Consider the following 13,970-nt stretch of genomic DNA (forward strand, 5'->3'; position numbering starts at 1 on the left):
CTTCGAGCTCGACAGCACAATCGGTTCTAGACCAAGCCGCCGAGCCAGAAACGGCGCCGACGGCCATGGGTCCTTCCAAAAGCTCCAACCTCGGGCAGATCATCGAGTATATCCCAGGTACGTCGTATTCTGCCGAATGGCGGCGAGCCGCACCTCTATGCTTTCACTGCTGCATTTCTGCACCTTTTCCCATATTCCCACCAATATCTCATGGACCACAATGAGGGTTTCTTTTGCTGCCGGCGCTGTCGACAACAGCACAGGGGCGCCAATTTCCGCAGTCCCACTTGACTACCTGCTCCAGCGTCTTCCAGTAAACTTACTAACATTCTCCGAAGACCGCCTGTATCTCGCCTCGTACATCCACCCTCCAAATGAGGATACTCTCTTCCCTTACCCAGATGGGCCTGTGAAATCGCCCACAAAGCGGTCGCAGAGAGCCGGCAACGGTCCCCAGGCAGTTCCCAAGTCCTCTTACAAGCAGCCCTACTACTTCACTGTAGACGACACTCTGCTCTACAACAACTTCCACCATGACTTTGGCCCGCTCCACATTGGGCACCTCTACAGATTTGCCCTCCAATTCCACGAGATCCTAGGTGCAAAGGAGAACAAGGATCGCCCTGTCGTGTTCTGGAGCAGAGCGGACCCAAGGAGTATGTCCCCCCCCCCCCCCAGCCTCCCACCTTATCAACCGTCTTTCGAAGCTAACCATTGCCCCAGGTCGTGCCAATGCCTCTGCACTGCTGGCTTGCTACATGGTCCTGATTCAATCCTGGCCACCACATCTGGCCCTGGCACCCATTGCACAGGTCGACCCTCCATTGATGCCTTTCCGTGACGCCGGGTATAGCCAGGCCGACTACGGCATCACTGTTCAGGATGTTGTCTACGGTGTGTGGAAAGCAAAGGAAGAGGGCGTCTGCGCCCTCGAGGACTTCGACCTGGACGAGTACGAGAGGTTCGAAAGGGTAGAGCACGGCGACTTCAACTGGATCACCCCTAGCTTCCTGGCCTTCGCCTCCCCACAACACGAGCCGGTTGCGAAAATCCCAGAGAACTCTGAACTCTGGGAAACCGTACCAAAGACCCTGGCCGCCGTCGACGCACATCCGACACTGCCACAACCGTTCAAGAATGTCCTCTCCCACTTCTCTGAGCGCAACATTGGCCTGGTGGTGCGACTGAACTCGGCATTGTACTCCCCATCCTACTTCGAGGGCCTGGGCATCCAGCACCTGGACATGATTTTCGAAGACGGCACCTGCCCAGCAATGGGCACGGTGCGTAAGTTCATCAGACTGGCGCACGAAATGATCACTGTCAGGAAGAAGGGCATTGCTGTCCACTGCAAGGCAGGGCTCGGCCGCACAGGGTGCCTTATCGGAGCCTACCTCATCTACAGGTACGGCTTCACCGCCAACGAGGTCATTGCATACATGCGATTCATGCGACCTGGAATGGTCGTAGGACCGCAACAGCACTGGCTCCACCTCAACCAAGGTACCTTCCGGGAATGGTGGGTTGAGGAGCGCATCGAGAGGAAGCTGCGCAAGGAGATGGCCGCCTCCAACCCTCAGCCAAGCACGCCCATCCGCGCCATGCAAAAAGCCAACATTGGCCGCAGCGCTAGCAAGACCTCCACGCCTCCCAACCGCAGCCCCTCGAATAGGACACCGCTGGGCGAGGTGGATAACGAGAGGACAAATGCTACAACGGACCAAGAGAACTACCTCCCAGCGCCCACCCCAGGGCAACCGCGAAAAACCCGCCATCACCCGTATAGTAGCCGCGGTGGTGCATACCGGTCCATTGAGGAGGAGAATGGCATCACACAGCAGCAGACTGAGATCGTCTCCGTCCAACGGCAGTCGCCCGCCGAGTCTGACGAGGAGCTGCACCTGCGCATGCGAGCGTCACGGAAGGTTTCCAACTCTCCCAACTCGGGCAAGTCACGTTCTGTTAGTCACACAACGACGACAACAACCTCGATCTACACCTCGGTCATTGACGACGCATCCAACGACGTCGAGAACATCGGCAGCTCACTTGGCCGGGTTAAATCGGCCCAGACCTCGCCCATGCGCGCTACTTCCGCGTCGGGCGTTCTGACAAAGGTCCGCGGTGGCAGCGGTGGCAAGCGAAACGGCGACAGTCTTCGAGGGTACCCCAGCGGCAAGGAGCCGGCCGGTGTGCGCAAGACGAGTGGCCGGGTCGGCAGTATACACAACCACAGCCCAACAACCGCGGCGGCAAACACGGCGAGGAAGATCTCCGGGGCGCTGTGAGGTGACAATCCCAGCCGATAGTGTTGCGGGCGGCGGCAAACTGCATCGTGTGCCCTTTGCTGGGCCATGCGGTGTACGAGCAATATCTGGATGACGAATTATGATCGTTACGACTTCTCTCTCGTCTTCTACTGCATACATGCGACGGCGTTTAATGATGGACATCCCGGGAAACGGATACACCTATAGGAGGCTGGGATTCCTCGGCCGGTGTCGGCGAGTGAAGCACTGAAGCACATTGAGTCTGGCCTGGACTATTTCCTGGATTGAGGACGCACTGGGAAATAGATGGCTTGGATATACATCTACTTGACCCATCACTTGTCATTCTTGCATTTCCAAATTCGTATAGATTTTGAGATAATTGCATAGGAGAGAGACTCGTGGTCAGCAAACGATAGGAGACAGGGAAAGGAACGGGGAGCAAGCATGGTTTATTGTTTAATATTCTTGGGGTGGCAAACAACAAGGGCAAGGTGGTTCGGTCGGCTTGTGTGTGTCTATTGTGTTCATCTTCTGGAATACATTTAAGGTCTACATCCTACAGCAACAGTATTCGCCGTTCCTATGAGTGAACCATAATCGCCTGGTGAAATGCCATCCTCAGATTCTCTTAGACCACGCTGCCCCAGGGAGACAGGTTTGAGCCGACCCCGACAAGCAACATCGACTGATCACAACTACATGTATTGTCCCAGCAAATTTGAAATCATTCTGTCGAGATCCCGACTAGTACTACAGCTTGATTGTGTGAGATGAGCTGGAACCAAGCCATGCAGGGGAACGGGAGCCCTCAAGATGCATGCCTAGGGGGAGGGAATCCACCGATTTGCGGGGGCCGAACACGTTGCGCGGGCAACTTGACGAGGCACACAAAGGCTGAGCGGCACTTTCCGATCCTTTTCTGCTATGTAGTCGACGTGGCAAGGAAGCTTGTCAACTCTCCTGCCTGTGTGAGGCTTTGCGTCGTTAGGGTCGCACACAAACTCTCAGCTGCTGACATCTGGGTGTTTTGGGACGGAAGGGGCCATCTCGACTACCGTAGGGGTTTGAATAGTCTTTTCACAACATTGGCTACTTGCTAGGTCTGGGGGAAGTTGTATATACGACAGCTACTTTAAGCCTTTCGTCCGAATCACCGAGGTATGTGCTATTGTAATATAGAGGCCTGGAAGTTTGTTTCACGAGTAGTTGATGAAGACCTCTCAATCCAGCTGGTGAAATGCCCGTTCGCCATGAGAAGCAGCAAGTCCGTGCCTTTTATGCACGATTTCCGGAAGCTCTCGTGCGCTGTATCACTCCGCACATTCTGTGGCCATTACGTGTCCGAAGAGGTCGTGAACAAAATCCTTGATGACCACTATTCCATCACGGCTGCTCTCAAGCATATGAACTGTCCGATCGTTTTTCCATTTACCAAGACCCGGCACAGGAAAAAAGGCCAGCGAGATGTTGATGGCCACTATTAGAGGAGGCCAAGGTCTTTACTACGATATTTCCCAAGCTAAGCCGGGCGCTTTGTGGTGAGAATCTAATGGATTTGAGAAAGTGGACAACTAACATCACACAATTCACAATGATTGCCCGTTGGCGTTTATTCAGAGAAATTAGGCGAGTTGCAAGCTCAAAAGGTCTCCCACAACAAATGTGAGTCAATAGCTAGACCCTACAGATCCTATTCTAAGAGGATCTGGACAAATCCGCAAGTTACGTATCACAGCTACTTTGTGAGGGTTGACGGTAGTAATTAGCATTACACATTCAATGATAGTGTGATATTGCTTTCTCAAAGAAATGTTATAGAATTTGAAAACGCCTAGGCAAAACTCAGTATGCTCTTAGCAATTTCAAAACTTACCATGCATTAATTCTACTTGGTGAAGGAATCAAGAGATGTATTCTTTGCATATGTAAGACCTCAGGCTGTCCTATCATCCAGTGTGGAAGCCGTGGCATGCAGGACGTGATTCTGCTTGCTTTGCAGCCCTGTTCCATAGGTGCGCTGGTCTGAGCTCGATCGTCATCACCGCTCGTTTCCTTCCTGTGTTATGGTTTGTAATCAAAGCATCTTGGCCGAAGATGCCGGTGCTGACAGGTGACACAAGCTCCTCTGAAGCCTTCCGGTGTGGTCACCGAGTGCAACACGGCCTTCAGCTGTCCAGCATGTAGGCAGCGAGTCTCAGCCCAATCCCTCGGGTCTGCGAGCCACTCGGCAATGGAAGTACCCACAGCTGCAGCGAGAAGACGCGCTCCAATATGCTGATTCGATCACTCGCGGTATCAGAGACTGCTTAGAGTGGTTGAGGCTAGCATGCATTCGTGCAGATGACATTGGCACCTTACGAACGGCTGTGGTAACATGATTGGGTCGCACAGAATTGCCCGGGCCACGGGTAGATCTCGTAGGGCTGAGACAGTAAAAGATTACTCGTTCGCCTACCGTGGGCACGCGTGGGTGCATGCTCGCGGGATATCCAATCCGGTGGCCACAAAGGCTTTGCCGGGACGGAGCTCCCTTGCCCCCACGCAACCTACTCGGTCATTTGGACCGAGCAACGACTCACAAACATGGTTTCACTGGCCGAGGAGCTGCATGCGAGTGTAAAGGGGCTGCCGATGAAATCATAGAGTTGGTGGGTTACCGAGAAACAAAGGCTGAGGGAGATGAGATGCGCAGGTGCCTTGTGAAAATGAAGTGTACTCCATCACCGAGCGTCGACATTTGATGTGCAGCCCTACATGCATGTTGGGGAGAGGCACAGCTACCTCAAGACTGAACAGCAGCTTAGGTAAAAGGGGCAAGTTGTACGAAATCTTACGAGACAGTGAGAGAAGAGTGACGAGAATTGGTAGCTTTCCGGCCCCCAAGGCAACCTTCGAGAAACGAAGATGAAGGGCGGGCCCGGTTCAACGTTGAGGACGGGGCAGCCATTGCCCGTCTACCGGCTGGCTGGTTCGCGTGACACAAACGTGGTCAGACGTCCTTTTCCGATGGAGGGTGACACGCAGGCACGCCCGATGCTCCCTGGATTGACATGCTTGTACTGTAGTTGGTGCGTGAATAGCAACTTTACAGCAGAGTCCTCAGCCCTGTCTTGTCGATGACCTGGCCAGCACAAAGACTGGGCCTGATCGACAAGGAAATAACAACGACGACTCAAGACGACCAGGAAGCTACGATCCCGTCACTCATGATCCACGGGGGCTGAGCAAGGCAGTTGTCTGCAGGACAGCAGCCGTTCTCTGCAAAGGGGATCTCGAGATGGCCAGAGCCCGCCTGTTGGCCCAGTCCGAGGCGAGTGCAGCGTCGGACTTGCCATCTGATGTCGCATCAAGGGATGCCACTATTGACTGACTCGTTGATGCGATCAGGCAAGCGCATACCTCAGGGTGTGAGCGTGAGCGTGAGTGTGCGCGTGTGTGCCTTGTGACTGACAGACCTCTGGCTCTCATAGTCACTCTGGGAGAGTCCAGCCGGGGCGTGTTGGTTGGTGGCCTGAAATGAGGCCAATCCATGGGCTGTGCGGCACAGGCGTTGATAGCAGACGGAAGAAGGCGCTGGGCAGTTGGATAAGGTTGCAAGTGACCGACGAGGCCCATAAAGCGGCCCGTCCGGCTGACTGGTTGGTGGGACGGCAGGACAGACGCAAAAGGGGCGAGTGGGAGTTGGGAACATGTAGGAGGGGCCGCCAGAACTGGCCGCAGAAGCTGGCGATGGCAACGGGGTTTATATGAGCCAGTGAGGTGGGGCTAGGAGTTGGAACAGAAGCAGAAGCAGGCTGGGGCATCCGACGTGAGGCTGTGTGTGTGTGTGTGTATGTGTATGTGTGTGTCGCCATTTGTACGACATAGCGGAAAGAGCCGTAGCTGAATGAACGCTGACATGGCTTGCCGTCTGACAGATGATGCCTCTCATCTTTTTCCTGCTGCCTCTACAGTGTGGTTGTACATGTCAGATCTGCCTTGAATCCCTCATTGTTGGGGCCAAGAGGCTCAGGCTCAGGCTCAGGCTCAGACTCGGATCTTATCGCGAAGGCGAGGGATCCATGGGAGAACCATGAAACCATACCACAATGCCACATAACCATTGCTGGATCGACAACCTAGGCACTTCTGCTTCTTGCGCTGCGAGGTCGCAATCAAGAGGCGCACTGCGTTCCACCCAATCAACGCCTCTGCTCTGATCGGTCCAGGTACCGACAATGACGATGCACCCAACGTCACCCGTCCGGATCCGACTCCTTCGACCACACATATCACCACTGCCTGCAGCATTGAGGGCACAGAGACATTCGACCAGGACATGACTTGTCTCCTGCGCAAGCACTTTGGTTATCGCTTGCTGCTGCTTGTCCAACCCACCCCAGGCACCACACAGAGTCTACAAGGATCATGCTTCCTCACGTCGCTCTCCTCAACGACAGTCATCAGCACCATCGCGATCCATCTCGAGGGACTCCTGACTGTGCCAACAAGCCTATTTGACAGACTCTCACATGCCCTTTTGTGCAGGCCAGCCAACATGGTCAGGCCTCGAGATCCAACTGTCCACACCTCAAGTGAGGCTGTCCTGCCCGGTCCTGTCTCACACACGCGCGCGCACACACACACACACACACACAACCCCCCAACACACACACACGCGCGCGCGCGCACCGCCGGCTTCCTCTCTCCAAAGGGTGACAACAGTACGGCCCCAGCAACCAGGACGGCAGACCAACACCATGACATGCGCCCATTGCAAGGCTCGTCTACTGCGCCTACGCGGCTGTTGGAAGCTGACAAGGGCTGTTCAACCGAGCATCCATGTACCACTCAATCACAGGGCTGTGCCGCATACCTTCTTGGGGTGTCAGATACTGTACCCGATCGTGCTTCTCCACTGCACTGTGGAAGACGATGCACCTTGTCTGCTGCCACAACCATGACCACATCGTTTGTTCTTTGCCTAGCGAGGCCCAACCCAGTCCAGCTCCTTCTTCTCAACCCGCATTGGCCGCTGCCTGCCTGACCCTCCTTATTGATGCAGTTCCGGGGTCCGACTACTTGCCTGGGATCCTGCCAGGATGCCAGTAATTGCTTGATCTAGTAGATCGTCACAGCAACTGTTGGGCCAAAGATTCATTCTCTCCCTTCACTTCCTGACCTCTTGCGCCCAGGCAGCTCATGCTTTGGGCAGTCTGTGCCTCTTCAAATTAGCAGTCTGCCCCAATGACAGAGTTGTCACGATCCCTGCTGCAAGATATAGGCTGCAGAGTCTCGGGACTACCACGACCTGGAGACGAGTGCTGCTGCTGCTGCTGCATGGTTGGCATCACCTCAAGTGAGCTCGGAGGATCAACAAGCTGTGCTGGGAACCGGTTGGGCTGTACAAGGATATCAGCCTCAGATCCGCCAGACCCCATGGCCTGACCTCTGACTTTACTCTTGCAATATCTACTTTCACCCCAAACAAGTCTGCGGTCCCCGTCCCACATCAACCAACACCTTCTGGCTCACCTCGGTTTTGGGGGCTCCAGCAATCTACCTGGCTACCTGGTGCGCCTGTCTGCCTCCTGGCTTTCCCGGTATATAGCTGTCGCTTCCTTGCCACAGGTTGGGTGAGCCGACTCAGACTTGTGTCGTCCATGTCTTGTCGAGGCTATTGATGTCTTCTTCTGCCCCCGTCTCTAGGTTTAGTCGGCTTTCACTTGAGAGCATGCCTCCAACCACTCGTTCCCAGAGCCAACAGGAGCCCTACTCTGGCCATGACTCTGACCAGGACTCCGACGGCAGTGACGACGACGATGGCCGAGACACTGCGATGGTGGTCCGCTCGCCAATTACGGATATCAGCTACGACATCTCGAACCTTGATAATGAGACCCAGGATGGGGTGAGGCAACTCTTTGGACCGAATCCATTCGAGGGATCATCGCAGCTCGTCCTACAGGGGTGCCGGTCTTTTGTTGACGGCGACAGCCATTTCTACGCTTTTGAGATGCACGAAACCGTGCGCAGGCCAATCCGTGTGGGGTCTCCCAAGAATCAGTACCGCAAGCCAAAGTGTTTCTGCATGGGGGACAGTGAGAAACCTTGCAAGCATTTGATCTATTTGCTTGATCAGGTCAACTTTCACACAGCCGATCATCAGTCTGGACCGCCAGAGCACCTTGGGCCAGATGGATATGCAAGCGAGATGGGCCACCCGTTCGAGAGGATATCGGAATTCCACCTTGACCAGCTAGCCAGCAGCTTACACTGTGACCTTAAATCTCCAGACTTCAAGTCAGAGACCAATCCAGCGCACTTGCAAGATGTGCGTGAGATTCTGGCGTCTGTTGCGGAACCCGATCTTGACGATTATGCCTTCGAGCGCTTCCGCCCTGATATTTTCGACAACCCACAGGCCATCCCTGGCGAGGACGAGGTTATCTCTTATGGGGATCTTACCCATACTGTCGCAAATATGCTCCTTGACAATAAGGAATTCTTTGCTTACTTCCTGAGACTTCTCGAGCCAAGCTCAAGAGCACGCGACCCCTTCAGAAAGATCCAGCAACGCGTTGACCGAGTACTGGGCGACCTGGCGGCCTTTTCTCGAGATACTGGCCGAAATTCAACGGCCACGAGCGCCTTGGAGGGCCATAAAGATGTTCCTTGGGCCGCTGCGCATGTCGAGAGGGCCGTGTCCACGATCCAGTCTCTGTTGCAAAACAGGTCCGACGCACCATCAGCTCCCACAGAGCGAGCTAGCGCAGCTCGAGCACTGGTGCGGATCCTGTTCATCATTGTGTTCGACTGGAACCGCGAAATCATCCATCTTCCGGCCACAACTACCTCAACAAGCAGCAGCGGCTCATCCCCAAACCCTGCACAGACAACAACAGCACCATCCCGGAACGAGACCAATCTGTACCACAGACTCATTGGAGGACGGACTCATGGACCCTCTGCCTTTGTGATTGACGTACTCGCCCAGCTGCCCGAGCAGAATCAGTGGATTGAGACGCTCGAGGAGATCGATGATAGGCTGAGCACGTACGCCCCGCCTGCAGGGTACGTGAGTCGACTGAGGGACGTCATCTTGTCCATGAGGAGTAGTCGACCAGCTCCAGCCCCGGAAGCCCACATGTCCGGCCCAAGTCGAAGGGGCGGTGGCAATGCGGCGGGCAGCAAGAGGAGCAGGGGTGGCGGGAACGGGAGAGAGGGCGGAGCCAAGAGAGTGAAGTGACAGGTTAGAGAGAGAGAGAGAGAGAGAGAGAGAGATAGAGAGAGGAGGAAAGAGGAATTGTATGGGGCGAGGGTGGTTTTCAGGGAGGGAGTAACCGTGCTGGCTCGGTTTGTCACTGCCAAGAGTTTCATGGTTGCACCTGAAGAGCGATGTATACACCGAGTCCAAGCCTTCAGTCTGACAGACCTGTCTTGATACTCAAGAGGTGCAATTTTCCATTCTCACACCAACATTTTATTTTCCATCTAATAGTCGTTTACAAGGAAGTCACGGATACCCTGCGTCGTAGCCATGGTAATAGGTCATTCAATGCGAGTCAGCTGGTCCAACAAGAGAAAGTCTTTTCTATTTTCTTTGATAATAGCATCGCTGAGGCTATGCCAAATGAAGGGCTGATGAACAGCCATGCTCACTGTTTAGGTGTACGGGAAGGAGGCGGAGAGCTCGTAAGCATCTGTCCTCGTGCCAGTCCTTGCCGAACCCTATCCTCTATGAACCATTAGATCCCAGATTCCAATACTCCGAAACCCATCGTGAATGGTCGAGGGTATTGATGACCACTCTCCGTGACTGTCACTAAAAGGACTCAAAAATGCACTCGCAAACAAATTTACTCACCCAGCACCTTGCGCTGGAAAGCTTCCATTGCACCGTCGACCTCCTCAAGCGAAGGCCGGTTGAAGATGTTCTCATTCCATGTCCCATTCTTCATCTTCCTCTCCCTCTCTAGCAGGAAATTCTCAGCCCAGGCGACCTCCTCCCTCCAGAAGTTGGCGGCGACCTGGCGTATCACGCGAACTCTTTCTCCCCGGCCCCTGTAGTATTTTGAATCCCTCTCCGCAGGCCGGAACAGTTCTGATGACCCGAGCTCACCACGCAGCTCGAGCTTGCTGCCCTTCCGGACGACGAGGCCGCTGAGCTGGGGTCGCCTGCCGCCGGTGCAGCGTTCGATAAGGGGCCTGAGCTCCGGCGGCGTGCGCTCGAACGCCGGGAACTCGAACTCGGGCTCGTTGCGGTACGACTGCCAGACGGCGCCGCGCTGTGGGGCGCTCATGCCCTCGAAGACGCACCACAGCAGCCGGCCGAGCATGTAGACCTCGGCGCGCTCCTGCTCCGTGGGCGTCAGGCACGCCCAGGCCACATTGTAGCCGTGCGGTGGGTTGTGGTAGTGGTTGTCTGTGCCGCCGAGGTCCCGCCACCCGGGGTGCAGCCGGTCGAGGAGCGCGGCGTAGCGCAAGCGGAGGTCGCGGTTGCGGAGCTGGGCCGCCTCGGCCGCCGTCGGCACCGCCACGTAGCTTTCGTCGTCGTCTTCGTCGTCTTCGTCGTCGCTGGCGAGGATGCGCATGTATTCGAGCGCGTTGACTTCTGGGGAGGCGAATTCGCACCACACGCCGCGCTGCTCGAAGTCGATGATCACGGGCCGCGTGTTGTCGGGTGTCAGCACTATCTGGTCCAGGCGCATGTCCGCGTAATACATCTTGCCCTTCTGTCGGATGTGGACCAGCCCCGAGCATATCTGCTTGGCCCAGCGGACCTGGTCCTCGAGGTAGAGCTTCTTGTTCATCCGCAGCACCGGCAGTGCGTCCCGCAGGTTGATCCCCGAGTAGTATGGCTCCAGGAAGCCGATGACCACTGTCCTCCTCGCGTTGGACCGTGTCTTTTTCGTGACCAGTCTGGTTGGTCGGTCGAGCACGTTTGGGTGGAGCGGCATGGTCAGGAGGTTTCGGAGCTCGTGGTACATGTACTTGACACTGCTGATGAGGGCCTTGAGCGCCCAGAGCACCTCTTTCCCCTCCTCTCCACGATATTTGACTAGGCACACACTGTCCTGCAGCTGTCGAACATGGATCAAGCTGAAGAGATCAACAGTCGGTGGCATTTCCTCCGCGTCCATCTGCCACATTTCCCCCAGTTCCCGAGGGGAAAGCTGGTGGTACTCGAGATTATGCATTGGACCAATGACAATTTTGGCATCGCGAACATTTAGAGGGAGATTCTCAAAGACGATCCGGGTGCCAAAAGGCTGGTTATAGTACATGTCCTTGACCCTCTCCAGCCCGCACACTTGCGTTGTCCATAGTTGCAGCGCTCTGACGATGTAAGAGGCAATGGCCTGCTGCTGGACTCGGGTGCGATCACGGGCGTGAAAAGCGTCGTCCAGGTCAAGGAGTTCTCGTACCAATCGCGACTCTGTTGCCTTCTCAGATATGAACACATCGAAGCGCATCGGGGGAGCATCTTTGATGAAGGTAGCAACTGCGAAGTATTGTGTGCCCAATCCGGCTCCGCCATCTATGGTCCAGAGTGCCGATCTCAAGGGCGCGAGGCTGTCGATTCGATTCTTTGGGTTCAGTTGCGACTCCCCCCACGAGGTCTCGAGCGAGTCGGTCTGGTTTTGGTCTGGCACAAGGCGGTCGATTGGCAATTCGTAGATTGCCGTCGGGTGTATCACGTCGTGGATTGCCTCTGAGGTCAGATCCATGTTGAACTTGGCCCCTGGCCTATGGTGTACCTATTCTTTTGTTTGAGAAGGGGAGGAGAGTGTGGACGCCGTGGTGACTGTCCGAGCCGTTGGTCCCGAGATGCGTCCAAGGGAAGAAACGAGCGACTGTGGACAATGTTTGTGTTTGTGGAAAACAGCAATCCTGTGTCAGGCAGGATTTGGCCGTGTATTCTAGGTACTTCCTACGTAACCCCAGAGGTTTGTGCCTGATCCCAAACCTGATATCTGACAAGCCGGAGCCTGCGTCGGCAGGTTCGTGCCGAACCGAAGGCGTTCCGATCTGAGACAGCCTATAGGAGATGCTGCCCAAGCAAAACAGCAGCCCGAAGAACTGGGCTGGCGTCTCCGGGGAATCTGGATGGTGGAGGTGGGTGGGTTACGAGTCGTTGGACGTCCTGGCCCCAATGTTCCCCTGCAGGTGGAATCAACCCGATCGTACAGGGGAGGCTGGTATGATTGGGCCTAAAGGATGTGGTCAGGATTTTTGGGCGACTCCAAGAAGACATGGGATGGCTAAGGGCCTGCTTGAAGCCCTTATGGTCAAGTCTCCAGCCCAGAGAAGGGTTAAATGCTAATTTTCCCACCGGAGAGCGTCCCACTGTCAGGGTGGAGGTCCTCCCACTGAAGAGCATTCTACTGGCAGCGTCTCTGCCAGCAGGCCCACCACCAGAGGGTATCCGTCTGAAGGCATTCCACAGGAGAGTAGGACAGACTGTGGCTTACCTTGGACGCACTGGGGCAGTTTTGAGGCAGGACACGGACCAGACACCACCAGTAAGGACGTCACAGGGTTCAAGACGAGCAGTCAGACGTGTGAGGCACTGGTGAAGGACTGACAAGGATCTGTGGCAATGCTGAACTATCCACGTTGATATCAGATGTAGGCGAAGATCTGAGCGATGTTGCGCTGGAGCCACAGTGCCGGCTCCCCGTTCTTCCTGAGTCTGACAAATACGCCATCAGCACAGTCATTGTCAACGGAAAGGTGGCTAGGAAGAGTCAGGGTAGGACAGTTTTGTAGGATCTGCTTGCCTTGATTGTTATTGCGGCACGGTTGGTGATTTGCAGCTCTTGAGGCGGGCGACTTTTACGCATGAAGCCAGAGAGTCGTCTCAGGTGTCAAATTCTATGCGCCAAAATTAAGTGCCTGCTTCGAGTAGGGAGCTCAAGCATGGAGCGAGGCCTGCAGAATTTTGACAAGTGACCCAGTTCTGTTGGTTCAGTCGTCACTCAAATGGCCGCTTTATAGGGTACGGGAGCGCAATTTGCCGCCACCCTTCTTGTTGAACTCGGGTCTTTCAACACAGTCACTGCTCAGGTGGTGCCATCCATGACTATCTGGCTACAGTACCCAGTGACTTGGGGCCTTGGAAAGGGCAATGTGGTAGACTTGAATGATTTTGGTCGTGACAGGCCGGCAGCGCCAACGTCTCTGATTGCTTTTGCTTGAGGTGGTATTAGGGCATGACATGGGTCTACATATGCATGAGGAGCAAGCCGTGTTCGGCCCCGGGTGCGGACCGGAGCACGGCGCTGTCTCAGACCTGGGCCCCAGTCTTTGAGACGGCACCCAGCCGCTTGCCTACGAGTATGTGAAGGGCGAGAATCTATATCTAGAGCGGAATGTGCTGAAGGAAGCACGGTTCGAGTATCAGGGGCATCTTCATGCGGCAATCCTCGACCCCGCGGTACAAGCTGATGCCTAAAGCTATTCCTTGCACCAACTTTCGAGAGAATCGCAATAGGAAACTGCCCAGGTGGCCAGAAAAGACCCGGACATCAATCATGAGCGACTGCAAGCGTGAGAAAAAGAAGTCGAAGCTTGTTCGACTGTACGGTTCCACGTGGAGAGAGAACTGGGGGAAGCCGGCGTGTGTCCATGTCCTTGGGACAGGGCAGTACGGTTTCCTCTGAACGAGAATGGGCAGCAATCTACTACAGAAAGCTCTGCGAATGCCGAGGCCAT

At 55.2% G+C, this 13,970-nt stretch overlaps 3 protein-coding genes across 3 annotated transcripts; 2 read left to right on the forward strand and 1 right to left on the reverse strand.

Annotated features, from left to right (window-relative positions):
* Nucleotides 1-65: 65 nt before the first annotated feature.
* On the forward strand, nt 66-2,288 carry J7T55_004179 (uncharacterized protein; the record flags this gene model as incomplete). The annotated part of the gene is made up of 3 exons (XM_053144864.1): nt 66-117; nt 339-656; nt 724-2,288. The coding sequence occupies 3 exons, from the start codon at nt 66-68 to the stop codon at nt 2,286-2,288; spliced, it is 1,935 nt and encodes a 644-aa protein (XP_052992679.1).
* Nucleotides 2,289-7,986: 5,698 nt separating this feature from the next.
* On the forward strand, nt 7,987-9,501 carry J7T55_004180 (uncharacterized protein; the record flags this gene model as incomplete). The annotated part of the gene is made up of 1 exon (XM_053144865.1): nt 7,987-9,501. One exon carries the CDS (start codon nt 7,987-7,989, stop codon nt 9,499-9,501), a length of 1,515 nt encoding a protein of 504 aa, XP_052992680.1.
* A 610-nt stretch (nt 9,502-10,111) lies between these two features.
* J7T55_004181 (uncharacterized protein) lies at nt 10,112-11,983 on the reverse strand (the record flags this gene model as incomplete). The annotated part of the gene is made up of 1 exon (XM_053144866.1): nt 10,112-11,983. The coding sequence occupies one exon, from the start codon at nt 11,981-11,983 to the stop codon at nt 10,112-10,114; it is 1,872 nt and encodes a 623-aa protein (XP_052992681.1).
* Nucleotides 11,984-13,970: the final 1,987 nt, after the last annotated feature.

The sequence above is a fragment of the Diaporthe amygdali genome, assembly GCF_026229845.1.
Source record: "Diaporthe amygdali strain CAA958 chromosome Unknown NODE_18_length_871485_cov_64_394520, whole genome shotgun sequence".
Classification (NCBI taxonomy): Eukaryota; Fungi; Ascomycota; class Sordariomycetes; order Diaporthales; family Diaporthaceae; genus Diaporthe; species Diaporthe amygdali.